A 23,315-nucleotide genomic window follows, 5' to 3' on the forward strand; every position below is an offset into this window, starting at 1 on the left:
AGTCCATAATGCTCTGGCAAGCACACACCTTTGCACACCCCCACACCTCACTACTTACCTCAGCAATTGGTGAACATGCACAATCATAGGTACTCCAAATGATTGCAAACGGCTACAGTTAATTCACCATACCTTCCACAATAATTCTACCCACGGTAGTGGCTCCTCATTACGCTCCTATTCTGAGACAGGAAATAATGAAACACACCACATTGAAGCATGCCATCCACCCAATTCCTGCACAAGACAGACTGAGGGTGTTTTACAGCTTTATTGTGGCAGAATATGGCAGCATCAAAGAATGCCAGCAGGAGTCTCTATGCCCCTCTCATGCTCCAGCAACCAAATAATTTCTACCAACCTAAAGTGTGGACCTCACCCTTTAGCAGTCATTGAGCTGCCTGCCTTCTGTCGCTCTTGGCTGGCTCACTTCTCAGCAGTCAGGACCAGCTGTGGCTACACACTTTATGCTTGGAGAGAACCGTTTTCTGTTTCGGGTCAAGCAGAGGGCCATAAACTGTCAAAGCCCACTGACTTATGGAGGCTATCATTTTAGCATAAAAGGCATCAGGCTACAGGCCTGCAGCATCTTGGATTGAACATCTGTCTAAGTGCAAGCTGGGCTTTCTGTGATACCTTTGCCCACATTTATAGCCCGCATTGGTAGCCTGATTTGTGCTTTCAACTTCACACATGTGACTGGCACCCACCCAGCATGTGTGTGTCACATCTTGTCTCAGTCTCTACTGTAATGTCAAGTGTGCTCAATGTGGGCTACGGGAGCCTGTCAGCTCACACTGACCACTCTGTGTTGTCGGCCTCAAGCCAGCACGTGTCTACCATGTTGCTGCTGCAGTTCTAGGTCAGACGTGCCTAAGACAGCCTAAGAGCTCGCCAGGACCCTGCCTGCTTTGTGTTGTTGGCACTTACAGCAAGTAATCTAGACTCTAGAAACATGTCAGTGTTCAAATTCTGCTTGTGTTCATGACTCTGATGGCAGTTTAGTAGGCTACAAGACTTGGTTGTCCGTTATCGCTATTGAGGCCCAGTAGGCTATATGTGTTGCCAGTGGTTAACATAGAGTGAACTCACCTAAAAGATATTTAACTTTACATTAACATTTAACATTTAACATCACATGATCTGGTCTCATGTTCTCCTTTATTAAAGAACTATAGATATATTCATAACTTACATTTTGCAACATTTGCTGTTTGAAGACCTATAAATGTACAATATTGTTTTGATCAACTTAAGTCTCTGCTGCAGCCAGTTTCTGGAGTCTAGTGAGTAAAATACAAAACATTGCAAAATAAATAGATAAATAAATAAATAAACAGTCAAGTTGTAACTGATAAAAGCTTGCTAGCACTGAGGTATCTTTGTTGACTATGCACAGCCAGACTGTAGGCCTAAAAGCTTGTAGGTTCATACCTAGGCTACTGTATTTTGGTTTGGCTGTGCTTGCAGTCAAATAGATGATGAATAGTGTAGTCTGCATTTACACACACTTTTCTTTTCTTGAGTTTAAGAATGAGTGACAGTTATTTCTTTCTTCAGTAGGGTAACATTACAGTGGAGCTCAGTGAGTTCAGGAGATACGTAAGTACCGTGTCAGGGGCGTGTCCTACACAGTCAATCATAACTACTGGATTCAGTGGTCACGCGAAGTGGACGAAACTTGCAAATGTTGACTGGCAAGGCAAATTGATGCTTGAACTAGCTTTTGAGCTAGTAAGCAAATAGCCATAATACAATCAACGCAGCAAGTTGCCATATTTACCTTCTCCTTAAACATTAGAGGAAACCGAGTGTAGTACGCATGGATTCCTCTCCGGTGAGATTAAACCAGATAACGTTAAAACCCACTAGAATGTGCCTTTCATCCATGTAATGTTATGCTAACTAGCAAAACAAATTAAAATGACATTTCTTCTTGCAAACAGGGGTAGGTGACGTCATCGAAATGGCTTAGTTATGGAAATAACGTTGTTGCTAAATCCAACTTCAAAGTCTGTCAAGTAACAGTCTGAACATCGTTTTAGCTAATGTTAACTAACCGATGTCTGCCTGCCTGCTATCATAGCTAACGTTGAGATGCTACTTTGTATTGGTTATAACAGCTAACGTTAGCTAGTGATATAGAACACGTTAAGTAAGGTCTTGTTAGCTAACTGTAACGTTAACATTGTCGTATTTACCAGATTTGCACTTTAATTGCAGTGACTAGGATGACTGAAACTGAAACTATATATTTAGCTAACTCATTTGATAGCTAGCAAACGTTAGCGACGTTCTTACTAGCTACTAGCTAGCTAACATTAGCAGGTATCTCTGAACGTTTCTCAACTTATAGCCATTCAGCTGGATAATGTCTACCTAACGTTAACATGTTAAAGTTAATTAACAAATTACTGTCAATGTTTCATGGAGGCTCTGATGGTGTTGTCTCAGCATCAGCTGGATCATACATGTTAACGTTTGTGTTAGCTGATTTTAACGACATTCAACGTTATGGTAACGTTTATCCATTTGTATACCTTATCAAGAGAAAGCCACTTGAGTTAAACATTGCTTTCAAAGTATGGTAACGTTAATGAACCAGACCACCAAACTGTCTGGCTCGCCACTGTCAGGTAGTGAAGTGATGTTTATGTTAATGTTTACATTAGCCAACAGCCATGTAAGTCAACCACTAGCTAACTTTCTGGCTAACACTGTTATGAAGATAATAGATAGACAGTTGTTAGGGACTTCAGCAATCTCCCATTTAATTAGAGTTTAATCATCAATGTCAACACTGTTGATTAGCTGATCCCTTAATTGTAGATATCTGTAATGTCACCCTAGCCTGTGAATACCCATACAAACTTTTGACAAATTTGCATTTGTTCTGCCATCTCAATTGAGATGCAGTCTGGTGTAAATGAGGCTAATGCCACTCTGTCAGAGGAACATTGACCACTACCTTTGAGTAGCAAGCTGCTGTTGATCTTGAGGAACAATGATTGTCACATACGCCTGTCTGTCTCTGTGTGTTGATGCATTGTGTGTCTGTGTGAAGTATTTATTCAGCCCTCTCCATTGTGTGTCTGTGAAGTATTTGTTAACATATTTGTTATTCAGCCCTCTCCATTTCCCCCTCCCAAGTTTTCATTTAAGCAGTTGTGTCCTCCATTTCTCATTGTGTCCACGGCTGTAGACTATCGGGGAGTTTTTCCGCACCCTTAATGAGATGGGCTTCAGTGAAGACCAGATTCAGGCAGCGGTTCGAGCAGGACACTTTTCAGTGCCAGAGGCTGCAGAATGGTGAGCTGGGATTAATATAAACTAGAGCCCTTACAATAGATGTGATGCTGAATTACCTATACAAATTCACTATAGATATTTAGATAGTTACTGCAAGGTGTAGTATGGCCTGAAGTGTCAGCCTCCTAATTTTTTTTGACAAAAGCTAGTACCTATTGACCAGGCCTGTTGTGTGTAGCCACGGTAATTGCATTGGCTCTTGTTCTCTCCAGGTTGTTGCAAGCTGGAAGTCCCAGACACAAACTGGTGAAACAGCCCAGCCAGCCCACAGGCACAGCTTTCTCTGCTTTCAATCCACCCAAAGAGAACCCCTCACTTCAGGATACCACAAAAGACAGTCCAGAGAGAACAGGTTGGTGTGTTTGTATGATAATCATTTTAAATGATTTACTTTTAAATTTTTACTCCTAATCAGTTTGTGTTATTTTGGAGGCTTTTTAAAATGCGTTTCTCAAAGGCTGGTCTTTTTTTATTATTCGTTCTTGTTTAATTACTGGAGATTTTATTTCCATTGCAGGACACAAAAAACTGAGCCTAGCAAATTAATCCTCTAAAAGTTTGTAATCCCTCCAGGAATCTAATTAAATGCAAGCATTGTAAGAGCTTTCTTGCTCGAAGTTGCTTGTTCAATGCAATACTTCAACTGGAAATCTACACTGAGAAAGTAGTATTTTTTTCTCCAAAATAGTGGCTTCCTTGTTACCTTTCTATGCCTACAGCCCTTGTCCTGTTTCCTTCTGATAGTACACCAATAAACACTGACATTAGACAGTGCAAGAGAACACTAGTTGTCATATTGTATATAATACTTTAGCCACAGATTGTCATGTCATATTACATACCTGATTTTAATTACACCCTAGAAATAATGAGTTTTCCCATAAAGCCATTTGAAGTTGATCATCTTTGTTTCAGTCCCACAATCCCCCAGAACCTTACATAACCAAACATAACCAACAACTCATGGCAAACACTCAAGTGCAACCTTTTCCACACTCTGCTCTTAACCCTTAAAGGTGTAGGTTTTTGAACATTCTAAGTTCCGCAACAATTGAAGGTTCTAAAATTCTATGTTGAATTCAATGAACCCAGATATTCTTTAGAATGTTAATTTCCCAACATTCCCGTCACACCGGTGTGACGGTACTCCCTCTGGACATCTCCACAGGTGCCTCCCTGACGCTGTGCCCCCTGCGAGCTCCGGGCTCGTCCGCTGAGCCTCCGCCACTGGACCTGCGCATCAGGCAAGACCGCAGCAACTTTGAGGAGCAGCAGAGGCTGCGAGGAGCCGAGGAGGCGCGGGCAGAGAAGAAGCAGAAGAAACAGGTGAGGAACCACAGTGGTCAGTATAGAGTAGAGTACAACTCTAACCTTGCCAGAGCCACTGTGGAGATGTGGAAGATGCAAGCTTGAAGAACAATTTTACTGCAAATGTAACTGCAATACTGCAATGCAAATTACTGCAAATGTTTCAATCTTTTCAATTTAATTTGTGATTAAAAACATATGCAGACATCCCAAGTCTCCCGGAAGTTCCGGGAGTCTCCCGCATATTGATAGCGGCTCCCTGACGCCCGCAAATTAGATAAAATCTCCCGGAATCTAGAGTGAGCGATCAAGAGCGCGCATGCGAGACCGCGTGTGCATCTGAGTGTAGCGCGCACACGAGGGGAGAGAGAGAGAGAGAGAGAGAGAGGTGGTGCGTGTGTGTCTGAGCGCATCAAAGACAGAGAGCATCCTGATTGGCCTGTTTCGCTAAATCAACCAATCAGTTTTCAGTGTAGGCGGGCTTTTATGTCTTTTCTCCCGAACTTAATTAATCAGTTCAGTAGAAACAGGAGCGTCATGGTAGAGTCAGTGCCTCAAAAAAAGGAAAATGTAACACCCATTTCAAAGTGTAGGCTACCCTTGTCTCATAAGAGTAAAACATAATGATGGACCTAGTCTTGCACGCTGCACTGTTTGTAAACAGTGACTTGTTAGCATTGCTCACAGCGGGTTAAATGATTGCAAAAGACATGTTGAGGTGAGTTTAACAAGTGTCAATTCATGTGCATATTATTCAGGCCTATAGCCTACTAGATGGCTAGTTGCCAAGGCTACATGAAAAGACTAAACTACCAAAATCTACATATTTTATTTTCACAATTTCTATCTATAGGCCTTCCTTATTTGTTGTACTGACATTATTGTATAGGTTAAAGTTTTTTATTTATTTATTATTATTTTTTTTGGAAGTTGGGATGTCTGCATATGATCTGAAAACTAAAGTATCTGCATTGCAAACACATTTACAGTTACATTTACATTACTTTGTGATCACAGACTTAAGTTGTTTTTACTGAATTAGGCCTCTGCTTGTGGTCTAAAAATGTTTACTTGCTAAGTAGTCCTCTTTATTTTATGAGTCCAGTTTTGTTAACAAGTTGAACTGAACTTAATGGGCGGGATCTACTCAGAGGATCAGAGAAGAGTTATTGATTGGTTTGACTCAGATCGACAGCTTGAGTCTACCCATAATTCCCTTTTTCGCAGAGCACTCTCTAAAAGAGTGGACCTTGTACTGCAGTGTCAAAACTAACCTTATTAGATTTAAGATGTCAACGTCAGCTAAGTGAACCCAGCTTGTATACCAACTGAACTGACTGCAGCCTGTCATATCTTTTCTCTCTGAAATTGTCTGCAAAGCAGCTTTTAACTCAAATGAATTTACCCTCTTGTAAAAATGTGTTGCTAGATAAAGGCTAAGCCTACAAAACATGACACATTGCATTAAAATGGCAATTGTAGTTGTGCAGTGTGTTGAGCCTAATTTACACCAAAACAGCTTTTGAAATATGAAGATATTGTAAGTGAAGTGTACACATACAAAACCACATTATAAAACTCAATGAGGACGTTTACATGGACATTCATATTCCGATATCAACCCAATTTAGATAATGTCCTGAATTAGACACTGCCATATAAACAGCTTCTGATTGCCTTCATCTGAGTATTCTGATCTTAGTTGGATTATTGAGATGTGTTGTATGCTTGTATTCACCTTATTCGCATTAGAACGCCCTATTTGAATTTCCGGTGCAAAAACGTTTACAGAATCATCCGTTTTTGCTAGTAATAATCTATGCTATGACTACATGTTAATGGGAATATGGATGGAATATTCTATCAAACTCCAAGTAAACCCCATAATCTATCTATAATAATATATAATCTAAAAGAGTAAAGTATATAAAAGTTTTGTATCTATTTGTAGAGTTTTATATCAATCTATCTGAATAAGGTCAATTGTCGATTATTGGTTTGCATGTAAACATAGTCATTGTGACATCACGGTTACATCAGAGATGGAGGCGGTGTAAAATGTTTGCCATTCATTCATTTCATAATAAGAAGCCACAGAATAATGAAGATATTGATACCACCTTGAATAATGAAGATATTGATACCACTTTGTGTGCTTTCTCCAGGAGCGTGAGTTGGTGCTGAAGCGGATTGCTGAGGACCGGCGTATCCTGCACGAGAAGAGTCAGCCCGATGCCCCTGAGGCGCCCGGTGCCGGTGTCCAGGGCCAGAAGCTGGGGGGCCGCGTCCAGACCAGCGTGGATAACCACTGCATTCTGATGGTGAGGTCAAAGCCAAAGACATGGTTTATGCAGACTTCTTCTGCAGATGTTCTTAGAGGCCAGGACTCCCGTTCTGTCCACCTTGCTATGTTCAATCCATGTTATTTATAGATGTAAATGTGATCCATATAAGTAGGACGGAGTGACTGTCTTTTTAATAGCTGCTTCATTGACTGCTGTGCAGTTCTTTAGTCAGCTATGAAGTAGCCTACCAGCTGGTGACTTATACTGTAGGTATGGCCACGCAAGCTTATTGTTGCTTTATGATGTTTTTCAACCTTTCAGTTAATGGCTCTGTTTAAATGTAGTCCTTGTCTTCTGTCTTCTGTCTTCTGTCTTCTGTTTATGGTCCTGTGCTGAGATAGATCCGCTTGCCTTCTGGGGAGTCCATGCGGGAGCGCTTCCCAGCCGATGCCCCCCTTCGCCACGTGGTGGAGCACATTGCCGGACGCCACCCTTCCCTGCCCACCTTTTCCTTGCTCCAGGGATTCCCACGTAAACGCTTTGGCGAGGCCGAGCTCGCCTGCTCCCTGCACTCCCTGGGTCTCACGCCCAACGCTGCCCTCTGCATCCAGACCACTCCCCCGGAGACGCCCGCCGACCCACCCAGCCCTGCGCCCCGACTCGCCCCGAGGCAGCCCCAGGAGGAGCCTATGCCACACGCTGCCCCTGCCCCTGTACCCGTCCCCATCCCTGCCCCTGACCACCAACCAGCCCCTCTGCCCGGGGAGGTGCCAGCTGCGGAGGAGGAGGAACAGGAGGCGCACCCGGGCCTTCCTCCTCTACTGCCACACCAGGTGTGGGAGGAGGCGCTGGGCTACGCCGGCATCCCGGGTGTGGGGCTGCCGCTCTCAGGCCCGTCACACTTCTGGGGTGAGAGGACGCATGTAGCCTGGAGTGAAGGTTTGACAGGGGCGGGGGCGTTCGCAATGCGTAAAAATTGTTTAAAATAGACTGGTCTATTTTTTTTTCCAAAGGTATACTGTACGTTGATCAGCGAGCGGAATGTTTCAGTTACCTGCCCAGTGTAGGTATTTGTGAAATAGTGATAACACATTATTAATAATTAATTACACAAGATTAATCAGATCACAGGGTGCGTTCGCCTATGTTTTCGAATTTGAACGCACCTCAGGTTCTTGCTCTCTACATATAATGGCTTGAACATTTTAAGTATTAAACACGAGCAGGTTGTGTTTTTCAGTCATTTTCAGAGGATTAAAATAGTATGTGGGGTAGCTAGTAAAATCTATGTGGCAATAGCAGTCTATGAGCATGTAATGTACAAAGTGCCAATGTTGTACAATAAGTAAATAGAATCAAAGTCATTGTTTTACCTCAGGGACAAGAATGAAAGTGCATTGGTATACAATGTAACCAAGTAAGTGTATTGATCTATGAATGACATCATCATTGGCACTTTGTACATGAAATGACTATAAACCAAGCTATTCCCACTTTGATTTTCATGTTACAACTAGCTACCCCACATACCGTTTTAGTCCTATGAAAATGACCAAAACATGCAAAAAATGCAATCACACATCTTTTTATCCTTAATATCTTTGTGTATTTGTTGCGGAGACCTCAAATATTGGCTCAACATTAATAAAATATTGTATTTGCAGACAAAATACTGATTGATCAATTGCCAATTTGGGTAAAAAAAATGAGCTTACAATACCCCCAATATTTTATTATATACCCCCAACAGTTTTGCATTTTGTCCCAAATCTAGGGCCTGCAGTACAGACTTGTAATGGCCAAGTCATACTGAAATCATGTTTGTCTCTCATCCTACAGACTCTGGGCAGGCTTGGAATAAAGCTTTTTAAGATATTAATGTCCAAACATGGCCTCCATGATGAGACATTTTTGAGAGTGTAAAATGTATGGAAAATCAAGGTGAAAAAATGTGCGGATACGTTGGAATGGAACAAAAATATTTTACAGGTCTATGGTTTGGGACTTAACATCATGTAGACAAACTGAGACGGTGCAGCAACCATTTTCCTGCATTCTGTCTGATTTGACACGGAATGACCCATACTTTAACACACTCAAATCGGACCAGTGCGAGGAGGCTCTAATGATGGATCACCTTTTTATCTTTTAGGTCGAGGCCACAAGTTGGTGCCAGGTGACGTCGAGGGCGCCGGAAGCTCTGAGGATGAGGAGCGTCCAGAGGAGGAGCCTGACCCCCAATACCTGCTCAATGGTAAACTGCTCATCCAGTTGTGCTGTCCTGGGAATATTTCATTGACATGGGGCCACTAGACAACTGCTTTTAGGTAGCGCAGAGGAAGGCTCAACCCAGAGGCACATGACCTCATGTTTCAAAATCTCCTGGCATGTGTGGTCACTACATTATGAAGCGACCTGGTAGAATGCCCCTGAGGAAGAGGGGGCAGAAAAGGTAGAGGTTGAGAAAGAGGTGAATGGCCGGGGTTGTCCTAGTTTTACCCTGATCCAGAGTCCGTGCAGAGTCCACTTCTATCCACAGAGTGTCTATCCTCACGCCCTTACGGCTTACGTGTTGGAGTTATCTGTGTGAAGGAGCTTTTTACAGGGTGCAGAGAGGAGGAAAGCAGAATGTTACTAAAAGGCATGTGTTATATTACGTGTGTGTGTGTGTGTGTGTGTGTGTGTGTGTGTGTGTTTTGTTTTGTGTGTATAGGGGTTGGTTGAACTTTACTGTCAGGTTGGAATTGAGACTATTATAGAATGTAACAGGTCCTCTCCTTCCTGGCAACTGCAGGTCTCCCGCGGTTGCCCTTCTTCCCTGAGAACCGTGGCAGAGGGCCCCTGGAGCCACGACATCGATGGCCTGATCACGGAAATCGCCTCAGGTGAGCACTAATTCTTGCAATTGCCGCACAAAAATACGTCTTAAGCTGGAAATACAAGTTCAGAAATATGTGGGGGTTTTTTATATTCATTATGCAGGTTTGTTAGTACACATGAGGGTGTGTCACATGAGGGTGTGTGTTGTTGGTTTGAACTTCCTTATACCACAACCCTGTTGTTTTTCTTGCTTTAAAGTAATGCATTGTAGGATTTTCCCCTTTTCAATTTTCAATGTCCCATTTACCATTAAGGGGTACCCAAATCATCAAAAAAGACAACAATATTTCATAGTGCAATCCCAGGCATTTGGGTCGCACATCAGCAGTGTAAGAGACTCTATTCTCCGTAGTCAGGGTGTCATCAAAATGAGTTTGAAAATGTTAAGGTAGAAGAACTACATTGAAGAACTACATATGAAGAGTTCAGATGCAAAACCCTCTAAATCCGTCTGACCACTTTTCTTTTAAATGAGCATTTAAATTCAGGCTCCTATAGGTTTTTGCCTATAAATCGATATTTCAGACCAGGAAGAGAGTGGTATTTAGTGTGTTTAGAAGTTAAATTATTTGATTAGCGTATACTATGTGTGGAGAGCATCCCCTCACCATCTTTATCTCATTTTTGACATAGGTGGCATTTAGAGGCTTTTGCATCTGAACCCTTCATATGTTCTCCTCCCCTGACTGCAGGGCTCCAACACTGCAATGTTGTTGTTTTTTTACTGGTAGTTCACTTGCCTATTTGGATTAATGCCAAGAAAAGGAGATCTACTCAGTATACTGTAGCATTACCCAGCTTCAGGGTACTTATTTGGATAAAATCCAGATTGAAACTGACAGTGATCCTAAAATGTATTCGTACTTGCGAATACATCTGTGTGTGTTTAGGGAAGCTGAAGCTGATGACCCTGCAGACCCAGAGGAGCCCCAGGTGTTGCCAGGTGCCGCAGGGCAGGCGGCAGTGCAGCGCCTTGAGAGGGCAGCGCACCAGGAGGACCCGCTGGCACCCCAGGGGCACCCCTCCCCCCCGAAGAAGGCCTTTAGGACGCCCTCAGTGCCATCCCTCTGTGTCATGGCTACACGTGCAACTGTCACGCTCATGACCGGTGAGCGTGTCCAAAAAAATGTCTCTGGAGTCTGAATAAGATTAGGGCACTCCCTGCCCGATGCCGATCCTTAATTACGCGTGACACATGAAAGGGAAAACAGCCTGTTTGTTGACTTCTGTCTGTTCCCTTCTCTCTAATTTAGTCTACTTAATTGTGACCTTTTTATATTTGCCTCATCAGTTATCTGAGTCATAATCTCATAACCAACTTCCTTCATTCTCTCCATCCAAACTCAATATTAATGGGAAGTTGATTTCTTTTTAACTTTAGGTTATTTCCTGCATAATTTCATTATGAAGCATAAGATCTGCTCTTTTGTTTACTTTGTGAGTTATTAACAACTTTGTGAGTGATTCAAAGTATTGAGTATTTAGTCTACTTAATTGTGACCTATTTGTATTTGGCTTATCAGTTATCTGGGTCATAATCTCATAACCAACTTCCTTCATTCTTTCCATCCGAACTCATTATTAATGGGAAGTTGATTTCTTTTTAACTTTAGGTTATTTTCTGCATAATTTCTTTATGAAGCATAATATCTGCTCTTTTGTTTACTTTGTGAGTTATTCACAACTATGTGAGTAATAAGTAAAGTAAAAAGTATTGAGTATTGAGTCTATGAAGATAGATAGATGGCAGTAATGGAAGCAATTCATCACAGCAGAAGTCTCATGTCCTATCAAAACCAGGAAAGGTTAGTCAAAGGGCTAGTCTTTTGAACACAGGCTGGGTCTGTTGTGTGCTGTTGGTGTCTCATTATTATTCAGTTATTGTTTTTCAATTGCATGGGAATCTCATATAAAATAACTATATAAAAATATAACTATAAAAAAATGTCTCTTCCTGCAGAACACAATTTCTTTTGGTGCATAGAAAGCTAATATTCATTTCTCCCTCTCTCTCTCTCTCTCATATGCCCCTTCCACTCCCCTCAGCTCCCAGTATGCAGTACAGCAGCAGTCTGGCCGGCCTGACCCCGGAGCTGGCTGAGCTGCTGCTGGGCCACATGGCCCGCGAGAGGCTGTTGCGGCCGCGCACTCTCGAACTCTTCTTCGGCTGCCCGCTGCAGAAGCTCGTGCTCAACAGCTACTCGTACTCCACCAACGAGCTGCTGAGGCAGCTGCGAGCCTTCACCGCCCTCAAGCACCTCAGCCTGGTCAACTCCCCACTCATCACAGGCAAGCCGGGGGGTCCGGTCGGAGGGACAGGTCCTCTGACTGAGGTCGGAGAGATTGGTATTGGGGTTGTGTCTAAGGGTCAACACATGCTATGCGGAAGCGAACGGAACACAAGTGCAAATGCTGTGTCAATGTTTCAGATAAGGGTGAATAGTCTGTATAGTTTGTGTCGATTATGAAAGGGCTCTAAATCATCTGCCTGAGCGTTGCGTCTAGCACAGCATCTGCATAGCTTGTGTAGACTATAAAACAGCCAGTTTTAAAACAGGTTTCAGTGGTGCTCAGCTCACTGTGTGTGTGTGTGTGTGTGTGTGTGTGTGTGTGTGTGTGTGTGTGTGTGTGTGTGTGTGTTTCTGCCCTAGACTCTGGGCTCTCGGTCCTATCCAGCTTGTTGAAACTCCAGCACCTTAACTTGTCTTCCTGCACCAAGTTGACTGACTGCTGCCTGCAACATATCACAGGTACTGTGGTTAGGCTACGGTTCACAGCTAAGAATGCAGCCATAATGCTAATGGTTATTCTATCAAAGTCAATACTCTTAACTCTCCTGTTCGTACCTACTGTGTTGTTTGTGGACAGGTCTGAAGTGTCTGTCATTCCTGGCGCTGGATCAGACCAAAGTAAGCGATTGCGGCATGGTGCTGTACCTGCGCTCGGCCCCGTCCTCCCTCGTCCAGCTCAGTCTGAACCAGACAGCCATTACCGAGGCAACGCTCGCCGAGATGCCCTCCTGCACGCCTCAGCTGCGTCTGCTCAGCATCAAGCACACCAAGGTTAACACACACTTCAGACAGACGTGATCACACATTTGCACATACAAACCATTGTTTTTCTGGCACTTATGAACAGGTGTATCTGGCCAGAATGAGCAAACTACATTACACAGTTCCTGTTTTACTTCGGAAACCCCATTCACTCGGTTGACTTGACTCTATGCAACGCAAGCTATTTATGTGAACACAACTGTATGTATCCATTCATATGAAAAAAAACATACAAGGTGCTGTCCCATTCCTAGTTATTCCTTGTGACGAAACTTCGTTAAAGCCGTCATCTCTCCATGTGCTTTATACAGTCCAGATACTGTATGTTTGCGCCGAACATGTCATATTTCCTAGTGTGGCCGCTTTGAGGGCATCCTTCATCAGGACGCTAAAATGCAGGTCAGCAGCTCAGCTGTGCTGTGTTTCTCAGGTAGCAGATGTGTCGGCCCTGGCTGAGCTGCGCTGTCTGCAGACGCTCCACTTAGACGGCACAGGCGTGAGGGAGGATTCTCTGCAGCACCTGGCAACCCATTCCACCCTGTCTGCCCTCAGTCTGGCTGGCATCCCCATCACCGATGGTAACCGCACACTGGAGCTCATCTCAGGTGTGTGTACAGTACGTGTCTGTCTGTGTGAGTGTTTTACGACACCATAAATTGGTACAAGTACCCATTCCATTTGAGGCTGTGTCAGTTGCTTTGAGATGACATTTGGCCTTCTGACTGTTGTGTTTGTGTGTTTCTCTGTAATAAACATAGCATAACTTAAGGATACTCTGTTTCTGAAGGATACACGTGTGTGTGTGTGTGTGTGTGTCCTTTCTTTCTTTCTGTCAACCTGCCCTCTATGTGTACATGTAGGTCTCAGGCTAACTCAGCTGACTCTGCCGGGCAGACACTCTGTGACGGACAGCGGGCTGGTCTTCCTCTCACGGCTCGCCATGCTGTCAGAGCTGGACCTGACTGACTACACCCACGTCACTGACCAAGGGGTCACACAGCTGGCTGCCATGACCAGGTCTGGTGACACACTGTCAGAACGCATACACCCCCTGATGCACATACACACACACTTTATATATTTATATATTTATATATATACACACACACACACACACACACACACACGAACACATTTGTACAGGGCATCAGCAAATCAGGTGTTTCCCGTTTATCTCTCTCTGTCTCTTCCTCTCTCTCAGGCATGTACACAAACACATACACAGACACAAAAAAACACACACACACAAGCTAGTGACCACCGTTGGGCTAAAGTGAATCTCTCCTCTGCCATGTCCTTGTTTGTGTCCTCAGGCTGAAGAAGCTGTCGCTGTGCAATACGCAGGTGACTGATGCGGGGCTGCCGTCTCTGGCCAGCCTGCAGGAGCTGCTGGAGCTGTGTCTGGACCGCTGTGCCGTCACCAGCCGAGGCGTGGCCGCCCTCATCACACGCCTACCACATCTGCAGGTACAGCCCCCCCCCCGACCCCCAGATTCCAATCCAAAGGTCAAATCCAAATGTCTGACCACTCTCTCACCATATTCTAATAATCAATATTGCTGTATTCACTGATGTGTCTGTTGCAGGTCCTGGGCCTTGCCAGTACTCAAGTGGGAGACACGGTGGTAAGGAGAGGCCTGATCCACTGCTCAGAGCTGGTGAAGCTCAACCTCAGCAGAACGCGCATCACAGACCATGGTGAGCACTCGACCTGCAGTCTCACAGGCCAGGTGGGCATCAGTACAACAGCCCAGTCCAGCCCCTAAACTTCTCCCCCTTCGTCCCGCAGGGCTGAAGTCCCTGCGTCAGACCCAGCTCAGCCAGATCAACCTGGACAGCTCAGGGGTCACCTTGGTGGGCGTGGCCAACCTCATCTCCTCCTGCCCGCTGCTGACCAGCGTCCGTGCCAGCCACACGCGCGTCATCCCTATGGACCAGGTGTCTGATGATGACGACGGCGACGGGGCCATTAACTGAGGTGCCGAGGCCCCAGCACTCTCTCCGCCCTGCCTAAGCGAAACCTGTCCGATCTCAGCCACTCAGAGCTGAGGCGGCTTGAGTGTATGGGCCCCCGCATGGTAATGGGGCCCGAGGCTTGGGTAGACATGAGCAGGCTGATGGTGACAGGCCTTCAGGGATCAGACTGTGTTGGATTCGTCTGGAGTTGTTTGACTGGTTCCCACCACTGGAAGTTGATGAGACACACACACACACACACAGCCTCCTTCCCATAGGAAAACAGCTTAGTAATGTGGTATTTATAGTGTGTATTTTCCCTGTTGGCCATGATGGCTTTTGACTGGATGTCTAGAAATCCAGTGAGGAATAGGGGTTTGTCTACTCTGCTGCCAAGTAGTCGTACCTTCTAGTTTGAGAGCAACGTCAGTCCTGTGTAGCTGCACCTTACTATTTGTGATGACCACAGCTAAATGTTTTGAAACTGTTTTGGCCCAGTATCTCAGTGTTCTCCCTGCTTTTTTTTGTTTTGTTTGACTGTTCTCTTAAGAAACGCTGCCCAGGATAGAAGCCAAAGAAATGTTCCTTTTGTTGGCACTGTTTAAATATTACAATCAAATTTGTATCCGTTTTTAGAGAGGAAACTGTAATTGGTGTGTTTAAGCAAACATATGGTTGGTTTGTGTGGAAATCAACTAATTTTGCATGAATGTGCTTTCTGACTAGAGCAAATACTGTGCTCAGGATTCACTTTAGGCTATTTGTCACTGATAAGGGGTCATTTAGTCCCATATCATTAGGCCTCACACCTGTAAACCTCTGAACCAGAGGAGACTAATATGCATGCTGGAAATACTCCAGAGACAAACATGCCCTGTAAGAACATGTCCGTTCACTCTGTAATGCCTGAACTATATGTGCAAATATATGTAAATTCATGCACAACAAATGCACGTCTGTTGTTCACCACCTATATCCCCACAGACTATGTGCTGTCTGAGAAGCTTATAATGGCAACCGTATTCTTCAGCAAGTATAGTCAGTTCGTCTCAAACGCAGTTCCTCTTTTTAAACTAGTCCAGAGAATCACACAACCCTGAAATGTTTTCTTGGTCACTGGGTTTTTAGGCTTTGCCTTATTTGTCCAGTTTTTATATAGTTTACCCCAAGATATACCAATACCTTTTTCCTCACAAGCTTGCTTTTTCCTGTGATTCATTGTGCACAATGTTACCCATAACTACCAGATGCATTGCAGTTATTTCTGAGAGTTTCAGCAGGCATTGGTCATGTTTAAGGAATGTTGTCCATCATTCATCATAGCCAACCCTTTGGTCTTGGGAATTTTTTAAGTGAGGATGCCCTGATTAATGTTATAAGTTCCTGTTGTGCTGTTGAACCTTTACTGTACTCGCGATTACCTGCTTTTTCTGTGATTTCCTGTTTGAATTCTTTTTAAACCAAGATGTGCTTTGTCATTATCCACAAGCAACAACAAACGTGCGTGAACGTCACCTTTTTTTCCATGTAATCTGTGCAAAGATATAGGCTACACAGCATGAAATCTGTAGGTCTGGAAGCTGCTAAGTAACAGACCAGTGCCATAATATAAGCCGTGAGGACTGACCTCACAAAATGTCACCTGTCTTTTATTTCATGTTCTGTTAACGACCGGTCATTCTTTACTCTGGCACTGTTTAAACATCTCACCTGTTGACTACCATTACACCTAATCTTGGATATAAAATAATTAAATCAGTCACTGTCCACCCTACCCAGTGATAGCCTGGAAGGCATATGTGGACAGGGATAAAAAAGAATCACTGTTTTAGCACACTTACTTAGTTAGTTACTTAGTTTAAAGGGTAATAAGCATCTGGATTCCGGCTCATTTGTTTGATATACTGTTAACTTAATACTTCACTACCATGTCGCAAGGGTTGCAATTTGTTAACGTGTGTTTTTTTTTTTTCCAAGACTGCAAACTGGAATGCTCTCAGAGCATTTTGTAACCTGTAAATCAGAGTTGAATTAAATGCATTAATAGAGGTTTCACTCGGATTCATTTTTTCCCTTCGTGGCATGCAATCACCAACACAGTATTGACTCACTTTGGCACTGAAATGCTTCAGAATGATATCACAATAATATATTCAAAAATGTTTGCATTTTAAAAAGAGAGACGGTGTTCTGAAGAGGATCTTAATCTTTGCATACACGCCTTTCACTGGAAGCTTGTAAGTCCCACAGAAGTTGTCCAGAGTCATTTCCTTAAGTGAGGGCTGGATCATTTGTGTTCTTAAAAAAAGAAAAAAGTAGTGTAAGTTATGTTGGAAAATTAATGAATGCTATAGAGGATGGTAATAAACAAGCCTTGTAGTACAGGGGTCTGTTATAACCATAGGGTTATAATCCACACAAATATATTTGTATAGCATCATTAAAAAAAAAATCTCTTCTTGAAAACAGGGCTTAAGGTAGTTCAAAAAAGTAGCCAAGCCTACTTTCCAGGAAGAGTCTGTGACATTTTGCATTGCTAATGCAGAGGGCAAGTTACTGGTTGTCTTACATTCCTTCAAGAAAGATAAATTGCCTTCGTGCTGTCATTCAGTGTCACTTGTTCTCGTGCTTCTAGGAGGATCAACACTGAAATGTCTTCAAGGCGCTCCTCTGTCACATCTGGGGGGCGCTCCTCTGTCACATCTGGGGGGCACTCCTCTGTCACATCTGGGAGGCACTCCTCTGTCTCATCTGGGAGAGCCAGCACTCCCTGTAATACTCATCAACGGCCATTGATTGTCTTCTGCCAACAGTGTGGAAAGCCACTGTGCGACAGCTGCTTGTCCAGTGGCGAACACCGCAACCATGAGTTATCACGTCTTCCAGACGCATGCAAGAAAGAAATGGTGAGATCAACTTTTCTCAGCTTCGAAACAAACAGGAAAATAACATAAAATAGTGTTGCTCAAAGTAATTACATTGACATATCGCTAAGCAGACATTATGGATTGTATTTCATTTTAGCAAGTGCAATTATTATTTTGTTGATTTTTTTTTAGGACGAACTTATGAAGAACAGCAAAGAACTGACAAAGAATATCAGAAAGCAAGGCAATTTTACTACACAAGCATCAATCAACCACAGACTTAAACTTATAGAGGTAAGAAATATTGTCTGGATATGAGCTGAAAATGAGCCACACTGAAAAAATATATTGAAATGTATTTTTACAATGTTGTGTATGGGATGACACCTGAATAGCAACATTATTCAAATGATTCTACCCTTGTCAGCTAGTGAATTCTATTCAGCCTCTCGTTTCTCTTCATATAGGACAACTTTAATAAATCCAAAGAGAACATAGAAGCTCAGTTCATGGACCTGAAAGACCTTCTGGAGGCAAACAGAAGGCATGTCTTCAAACTCTTAAACGCACAGAAGGACCACACGAAGGCACAACTCCGTGAGATCAAGCAATATGGAGAGAATGAGATAGCAGACATCCATGAGAAACTGGAACAGTTTCGCATCCAGATAGGACAGGACCCGAACAGTGTGCTGTGTTCTGCTGTGCTGGTAGGCCTAAATGTCAATTGTTACTACCACTCAGGTGTTAAGTCAGCAAAAGTAAAAGTTTTGTTACTCAGGACCCTAATTTATTTGGTGGCCCACTGTGTGCGCGCTTGTGTTTTATTTTTTAATCAGTTAGTATCAATATTGTCTACTACTAAATACATTTAGCTACCTTCATAATAATTTTCGGAAACACTTTAGATTAGGGAACACACGTTAACCATAATATGTGTATGTATTAGTGCTCAACAAGGTATGTATTGTCACATGCATATAGTTACTGGAAGTATGTATGTATTATGTCTGGTGTCAGCCTATTTGTGCATTAATGGGGGGGGGGTAAAGAGTGCAGTAGAAGAGGGGTTTAGTAGATTAAGTGGCAAGGGCTGCATAAAAAAGGTGGGGGAGGATTGGGATTGGGTGGGGGGCACCAACAAGGAGCACCCAAGAGCAACAGGGGCAAGGAAAAACTCCCTTACCAAGGAAGAAACCTTGGGCAGATCCACGGCTCAAGGGGCTAACCCAACTGCCATGGGTCTTGGTGTGTGTGTTGGGGGGATGACAGGGGAGATGGGATAGTGTGCTGTGTATGTGGGGAGAGGGCAGTGTGCAATATGTGTGTTGGGGAAGCTTCCTCATGAGACAATGTGCTGTGTATTGGGGGGGGGGGGGCAGGGACTTACTATTGCAAGCAGAGTACTGTATGTATGATGTATGTGAGTGATGACAGTGAAGATGTGTGTGTGGGCGGGAGGGGAGTGGAGCAGTGACTGTGTGTGTGTGTGTGTGTGTGTAGTGTGTGTGTGGGCAGGAAGGCTAGGCAATGAAGGACATGGGTAGATGGAGGAGAAATCAAAAATAATAAATAAAAAGTTCTATGGAGATGTGCAAAAGTTGGAGAAAGTCAGATATGTGTGTGTGTGTGTGTGTTTTGACTTGTGATGAAATAAGAAAATAAATAAAAGGTCTGTAGCATAGGGAGAGGGATGTAAAAGTGCTAAAAGTCTTGTAGGTGTGTGTGTGTGTGGTGGTGGGGGGGGGGGGGGGGGAGTCATGAGTGCTGAGTAGTGAATGAGTGCAAAGTCAGTATAGTGTGAGTTCAGAGTTGGGAAATGTTTGAGAGTGCTGAGGAGTGAATGTGTGCAAAGTCAGTATAGTGTGAGTTCAGAGTTCGGATGGCCTGGGGATAAAAATTTCTCCTGAGTCTCTCAGTTCTGGCTTTGTGACTACATAGGCGTCTTCTTGATTTCAGCGGTAGGAATAATCCATTGTTAGGATGAGAAGAGTCCTTCAGAATCTTTTGGACCTAATAAATGTGTAATGACAGTTCTTAGGCACTAATACTTACACATATTACCTATATATAACATGTGTTACCTAAAATAAAGTGTTCCTTAATTATATATATACATATACATACATATGATGTACCTGCTGGAACATAAAAAGGGTAATGGGCAATTCTTCTCCTAATGCACTTTTTCTCTTCATAGAAAGAATGCATGGAACAGGAAAAAAGGTCAGCACAACTTAATATGTAATTTAGACTTGGGGAAAGCATTGACTTACATTGAGTAAATGTCTATTGTCTGTGGCAGTTATCAGGTTTTTGAAGTCAAATCAGAATATTGTTGTCACTACTGTGACTAATATCTGTGCATTGATTAATTTTAGAATTGAAATCATTGGAAAGAGTTTAGTTGACTGGGAGGAGCCTAAGTACGATGATCTCAGACTGAAATCATTGGAGAAGTCTGTCGATGCAATTGTGAAGAAGAGCAAGGCTTGTCTCCAATACCCATGGGAATGTAAGCATAATTAAATCTATAATAAATATATGGGGTTATTTGTTTATGTAGCCTATTGCCTTGTGGTGGGAACTATTAATAAATAAAACCACTTAAGTGAACTTGCTACCTACTCTATAATGAACTGAAATACATTCTAGCCTATATAAAGCAACCTTTCATGGAATATCTCTATTTCTAACAACTCTATCATCATATACAACTAATAAACATAAAACATAAACATAAAACTGATATCCTGCTGACAAGTTAATCACCATCTCTTTTTGAGCAGTTGCTGACTTCATCACATTTGACAAAGCTACAGCACATGAAAAGCTGAGAGTATCTGAGAATAATAGACAGGTGACTGTCTTTGCCAAGGATCTGCGGAGTAAAAGTCAACCAAACCAACTTCCGGATCCCCTATTGCATGTCCTGGCTGAACAGTCTTTCACAGCTGGTCAGCACTACTGGGAGGTGGACGTGCGAGGGTGTCGGAGCTGGGCGGTGGGTGTGGAGGGAGAGGAGGAAGAGGAAGGCAGGCAGGCTGGGACGTCCCCACTGGGACACAAGAAGCTGTCCTGGATGCTGGAGTCGGATGCAGGCATGCTGTCAGCGCTGCAAAACGATGTTTCCACCCCGGTGAGAGAGCAGGATCTCTCCTTCATCGGCTTGTTCCTTGACTATGATAAGGAGCGCCTGACGTTCTACAACGTTGCCACTGATACTGTGATGCACAACTTTGTGTTCCGCCGTGGCACGAAGATGCGGCCTGCGTTCAACATCACCCCCGAGGGAGACGAGTCATCCTTTCTGGTCCTGTGTGACCTTTGTGAGGAGGACAGGCCTGAAAGTCCAGCAGATATGGTTGACTCCAGTGTGGAATCGCCAAACCAGAGGGGTGAGGAGGACAGGCCCGAAAGTACGGCAAGTACCGGTGTAACTGAATCCAGTGTGGGCTCAGCAAATGCCACCAATGATCCTCCAGGGCCCACCCTCACCTGAGTCCTGCAGTTTTTATCTTCTGACTACCGGAGAACAAACTTAGTCTTTTTAACTTTTAAATGATTAATTTCCAATTTAAGTAGCCTATATGTATATAGTATATATGTCTCTGTAAAGCACTTTGAGCTGTCCATATAAATTAAATAAACTAAATAATTGTGCCTACTCTGCCTTGAATTTAGTCTTTTTTTAAATTGGCTTCAGAGCAACTGATTAACACGGAAAAGCCAACCAACAACTAACCTCCTCTACAGGTTAATTTGATTATGGTGGCACAATGGTGTTATGAAAATCATAAATGCATTTGAAGAATGAAGAAGTTCCTCTTCACTAACATTGGCACTAGTCAAAGTATTTCCCAGTAATAGGTACATTTATTGCACTTCTGCTCGAGATCTGAACATACACAACACATTATACAGCACACAATTAGACAAGGGCACATGATAGTAGTACATTTGTGTATCTGATACAGTAATTTCCTGTGTATAAGCCACATTGTGTATAAGCTGCAGGACAGTGTTTAATGCAAATTAAAAAAACAAAACCATATTAATACCATATGAACTGCCCCCCTGTATTAACCTCTTAGCTGAAGAAATATTGCAAAATCAATGTATAAGCCGCGGCTAATAGTTGGGAAGTTACGGTAATTACATGACCTGTTTTCCAGAAGAAATGTAATAAGGTTTACTGTTTTTGTTTTACTATGTTATAGTGTTTTATAATTTTGTCACAATATATTCCATGACCTTTATCCTGACCCTAAGAAAAAGCTCAATTACAAAGATGGACAAATACCGGCCTTTAGGATGTGGGGTCGGTGCATTTTTCACTTTTTGTCAGAGAAGATCAGAGATATAAATTATATATTAAAATTATGAATAATACTGCTCAAACAGTACATTAAATGATAAACATCTTTATAGCCAAAAACAATTGATAAATGTGTCTATGACTACAGATTCATTCAAAAGATGTGCTTATTTTAGACAGAATGATTGACAATGCAGAAGTCATGTATATTTTCATTTGAAGACAGCTCGTCAGTTTCCAACACATGAGGAAGCTCCTTAATTAAAGATAGGGGATTTCTGCTCTGACACTGACGGCTAACAACATTCCACAGATGAGAAGACAGCTTAGCAACTGTATATTGTTGTTGAGTGCTTGAGCCAGTGTTTGTTGTTCGGTGACGTTACTCTCCATTTTATATAGGCTTACACACATGATTTCACACTTGTGGTTCACAGTCAATTTTCTTTCGAAATATAGGTCATATGACCGTGGCTGGCTGGCCGACCAGTTAAAAGAAACGAATCATTCTAGCAAGCACAATTTACCTTACACGTTAAGGGAAGGGTTGGATTTGGGTAAACACTGTTTCAAGGTGCGCCCCGTGCGTAAAATTGCGCGCCACAGTCAAATATTTTTTGGTATAGCCGTGCAGTGCAAACATGGAAATGCATACATATTGATAGCGCCTCCCTGGCCCCCGCAAATGAGATACAATCTCCCGGAATCTAGAACAAGCAAGAACACGCACGCGAGACCGAAACTTCAAATGGCGTGTACATCTACTCACAGATGATGGAGAGTAGCGCACAGATGATGGAGAGGGACAGAGAGAGGGGTGGTGCGTATGTGCTTGCAACGCATCTAAGACGCATCTTGACGCAGGTTGGGATGTCTGTTATATCACAAAACGTTTGTGCAGCAATACGCTTTTAAGAAAGGCTGATCTCGAATAATGGCAACGAGGAAAGACATTTCACGTCCAATTGATTATTATGTTCACGTAGCGTTTCAAACAAACTGTAGGCTAGGTAACGTTACAATTATAGATGTATGGACATTTGCGTAAAAAAGGTAATCTACAGTACATGCGAAATTCCCTGAATATTAGTGAAAATTCCCTCTTGTTCAGATATTAAGAATGAAATTGCACAAAATGATAAATCGCCTCATTAAACCTCTCCCCGTGTCAGTATATCTATGACTCCTCCTATGGCGTGTGATTGTAGGCCTGATTTTTAAGCTAAGAAGCAGCGATGGTCGTGGCCGCTAAGTGGAAGAGAGACCTACGGTTAAACCATAGCGATCTTGCTACTCAATGTTTTTCTAAGGTTGATATCACTATGTTACAAAGGCAGTG

At 43.0% G+C, this 23,315-nt stretch overlaps 2 protein-coding genes across 6 annotated transcripts; both read left to right on the plus strand.

Moving 5' to 3' along the window:
- The first annotated feature begins 1,640 nt into the window (after positions 1-1,640).
- On the plus strand, positions 1,641-16,840 carry si:ch73-173p19.1. 5 transcript variants are annotated; one of them, XM_042068419.1, is made up of 18 exons: positions 2,187-2,328; positions 2,434-2,517; positions 3,203-3,309; positions 3,522-3,661; positions 4,478-4,635; positions 6,783-6,938; positions 7,304-7,811; positions 9,055-9,156; positions 9,697-9,787; positions 10,673-10,890; positions 11,829-12,071; positions 12,434-12,532; positions 12,651-12,844; positions 13,266-13,440; positions 13,696-13,852; positions 14,149-14,302; positions 14,422-14,533; positions 14,625-16,840. In XM_042068419.1, the coding sequence occupies exons 2-18, from the start codon at positions 2,515-2,517 to the stop codon at positions 14,810-14,812; spliced, it is 2,805 nt and encodes a 934-aa protein (XP_041924353.1). In that variant the 5' UTR covers positions 2,187-2,328; positions 2,434-2,514; the 3' UTR covers positions 14,813-16,840. The 5 variants fall into 5 exon arrangements, with proteins under 5 accessions (XP_041924352.1, XP_041924355.1, XP_041924356.1 ...); XM_042068418.1 differs by lacking the exons at positions 2,187-2,328; positions 2,434-2,517 and adding an exon at positions 1,641-1,837; XM_042068421.1 differs by lacking the exons at positions 2,187-2,328; positions 2,434-2,517 and adding an exon at positions 1,860-1,948.
- A 548-nt stretch (positions 16,841-17,388) lies between these two features.
- Positions 17,389-22,088, plus strand: LOC121688678 (tripartite motif-containing protein 75-like). The gene is made up of 6 exons (XM_042068425.1): positions 17,389-17,697; positions 17,851-17,952; positions 18,126-18,368; positions 19,859-19,884; positions 20,040-20,173; positions 20,448-22,088. Exons 1-6 carry the CDS (start codon positions 17,443-17,445, stop codon positions 21,158-21,160), a joined length of 1,473 nt encoding a protein of 490 aa, XP_041924359.1. The 5' UTR covers positions 17,389-17,442; the 3' UTR covers positions 21,161-22,088.
- Positions 22,089-23,315: the final 1,227 nt, after the last annotated feature.

This window comes from Alosa sapidissima, chromosome 17 (assembly GCF_018492685.1).
Source record: "Alosa sapidissima isolate fAloSap1 chromosome 17, fAloSap1.pri, whole genome shotgun sequence".
Lineage (NCBI taxonomy): Eukaryota > Metazoa > Chordata > Actinopteri > Clupeiformes > Clupeidae > Alosa > Alosa sapidissima.

Coding starts and splice junctions, on each gene's coding strand:
- LOC121688678 (XM_042068425.1), top strand. CDS start 17,443: ATGTCTTCAAGGCGCTCCTCTGTCACATCTGGGGGGCGCTCCTCTGTC. Junction 17,698..17,850: donor ACGCATGCAAGAAAGAAATG/GTGAGATCAACT, acceptor ATTTTTTTTTAG/GACGAACTTATGAAGAACAG. Junction 20,174..20,447: donor TCTCCAATACCCATGGGAAT/GTAAGCATAATT, acceptor CTTTTTGAGCAG/TTGCTGACTTCATCACATTT.
- si:ch73-173p19.1 (XM_042068418.1), top strand. Junction 9,788..10,672: donor GATCACGGAAATCGCCTCAG/GTGAGCACTAAT, acceptor GTGTGTGTTTAG/GGAAGCTGAAGCTGATGACC. Junction 13,853..14,148: donor CAGCTGGCTGCCATGACCAG/GTCTGGTGACAC, acceptor TTGTGTCCTCAG/GCTGAAGAAGCTGTCGCTGT.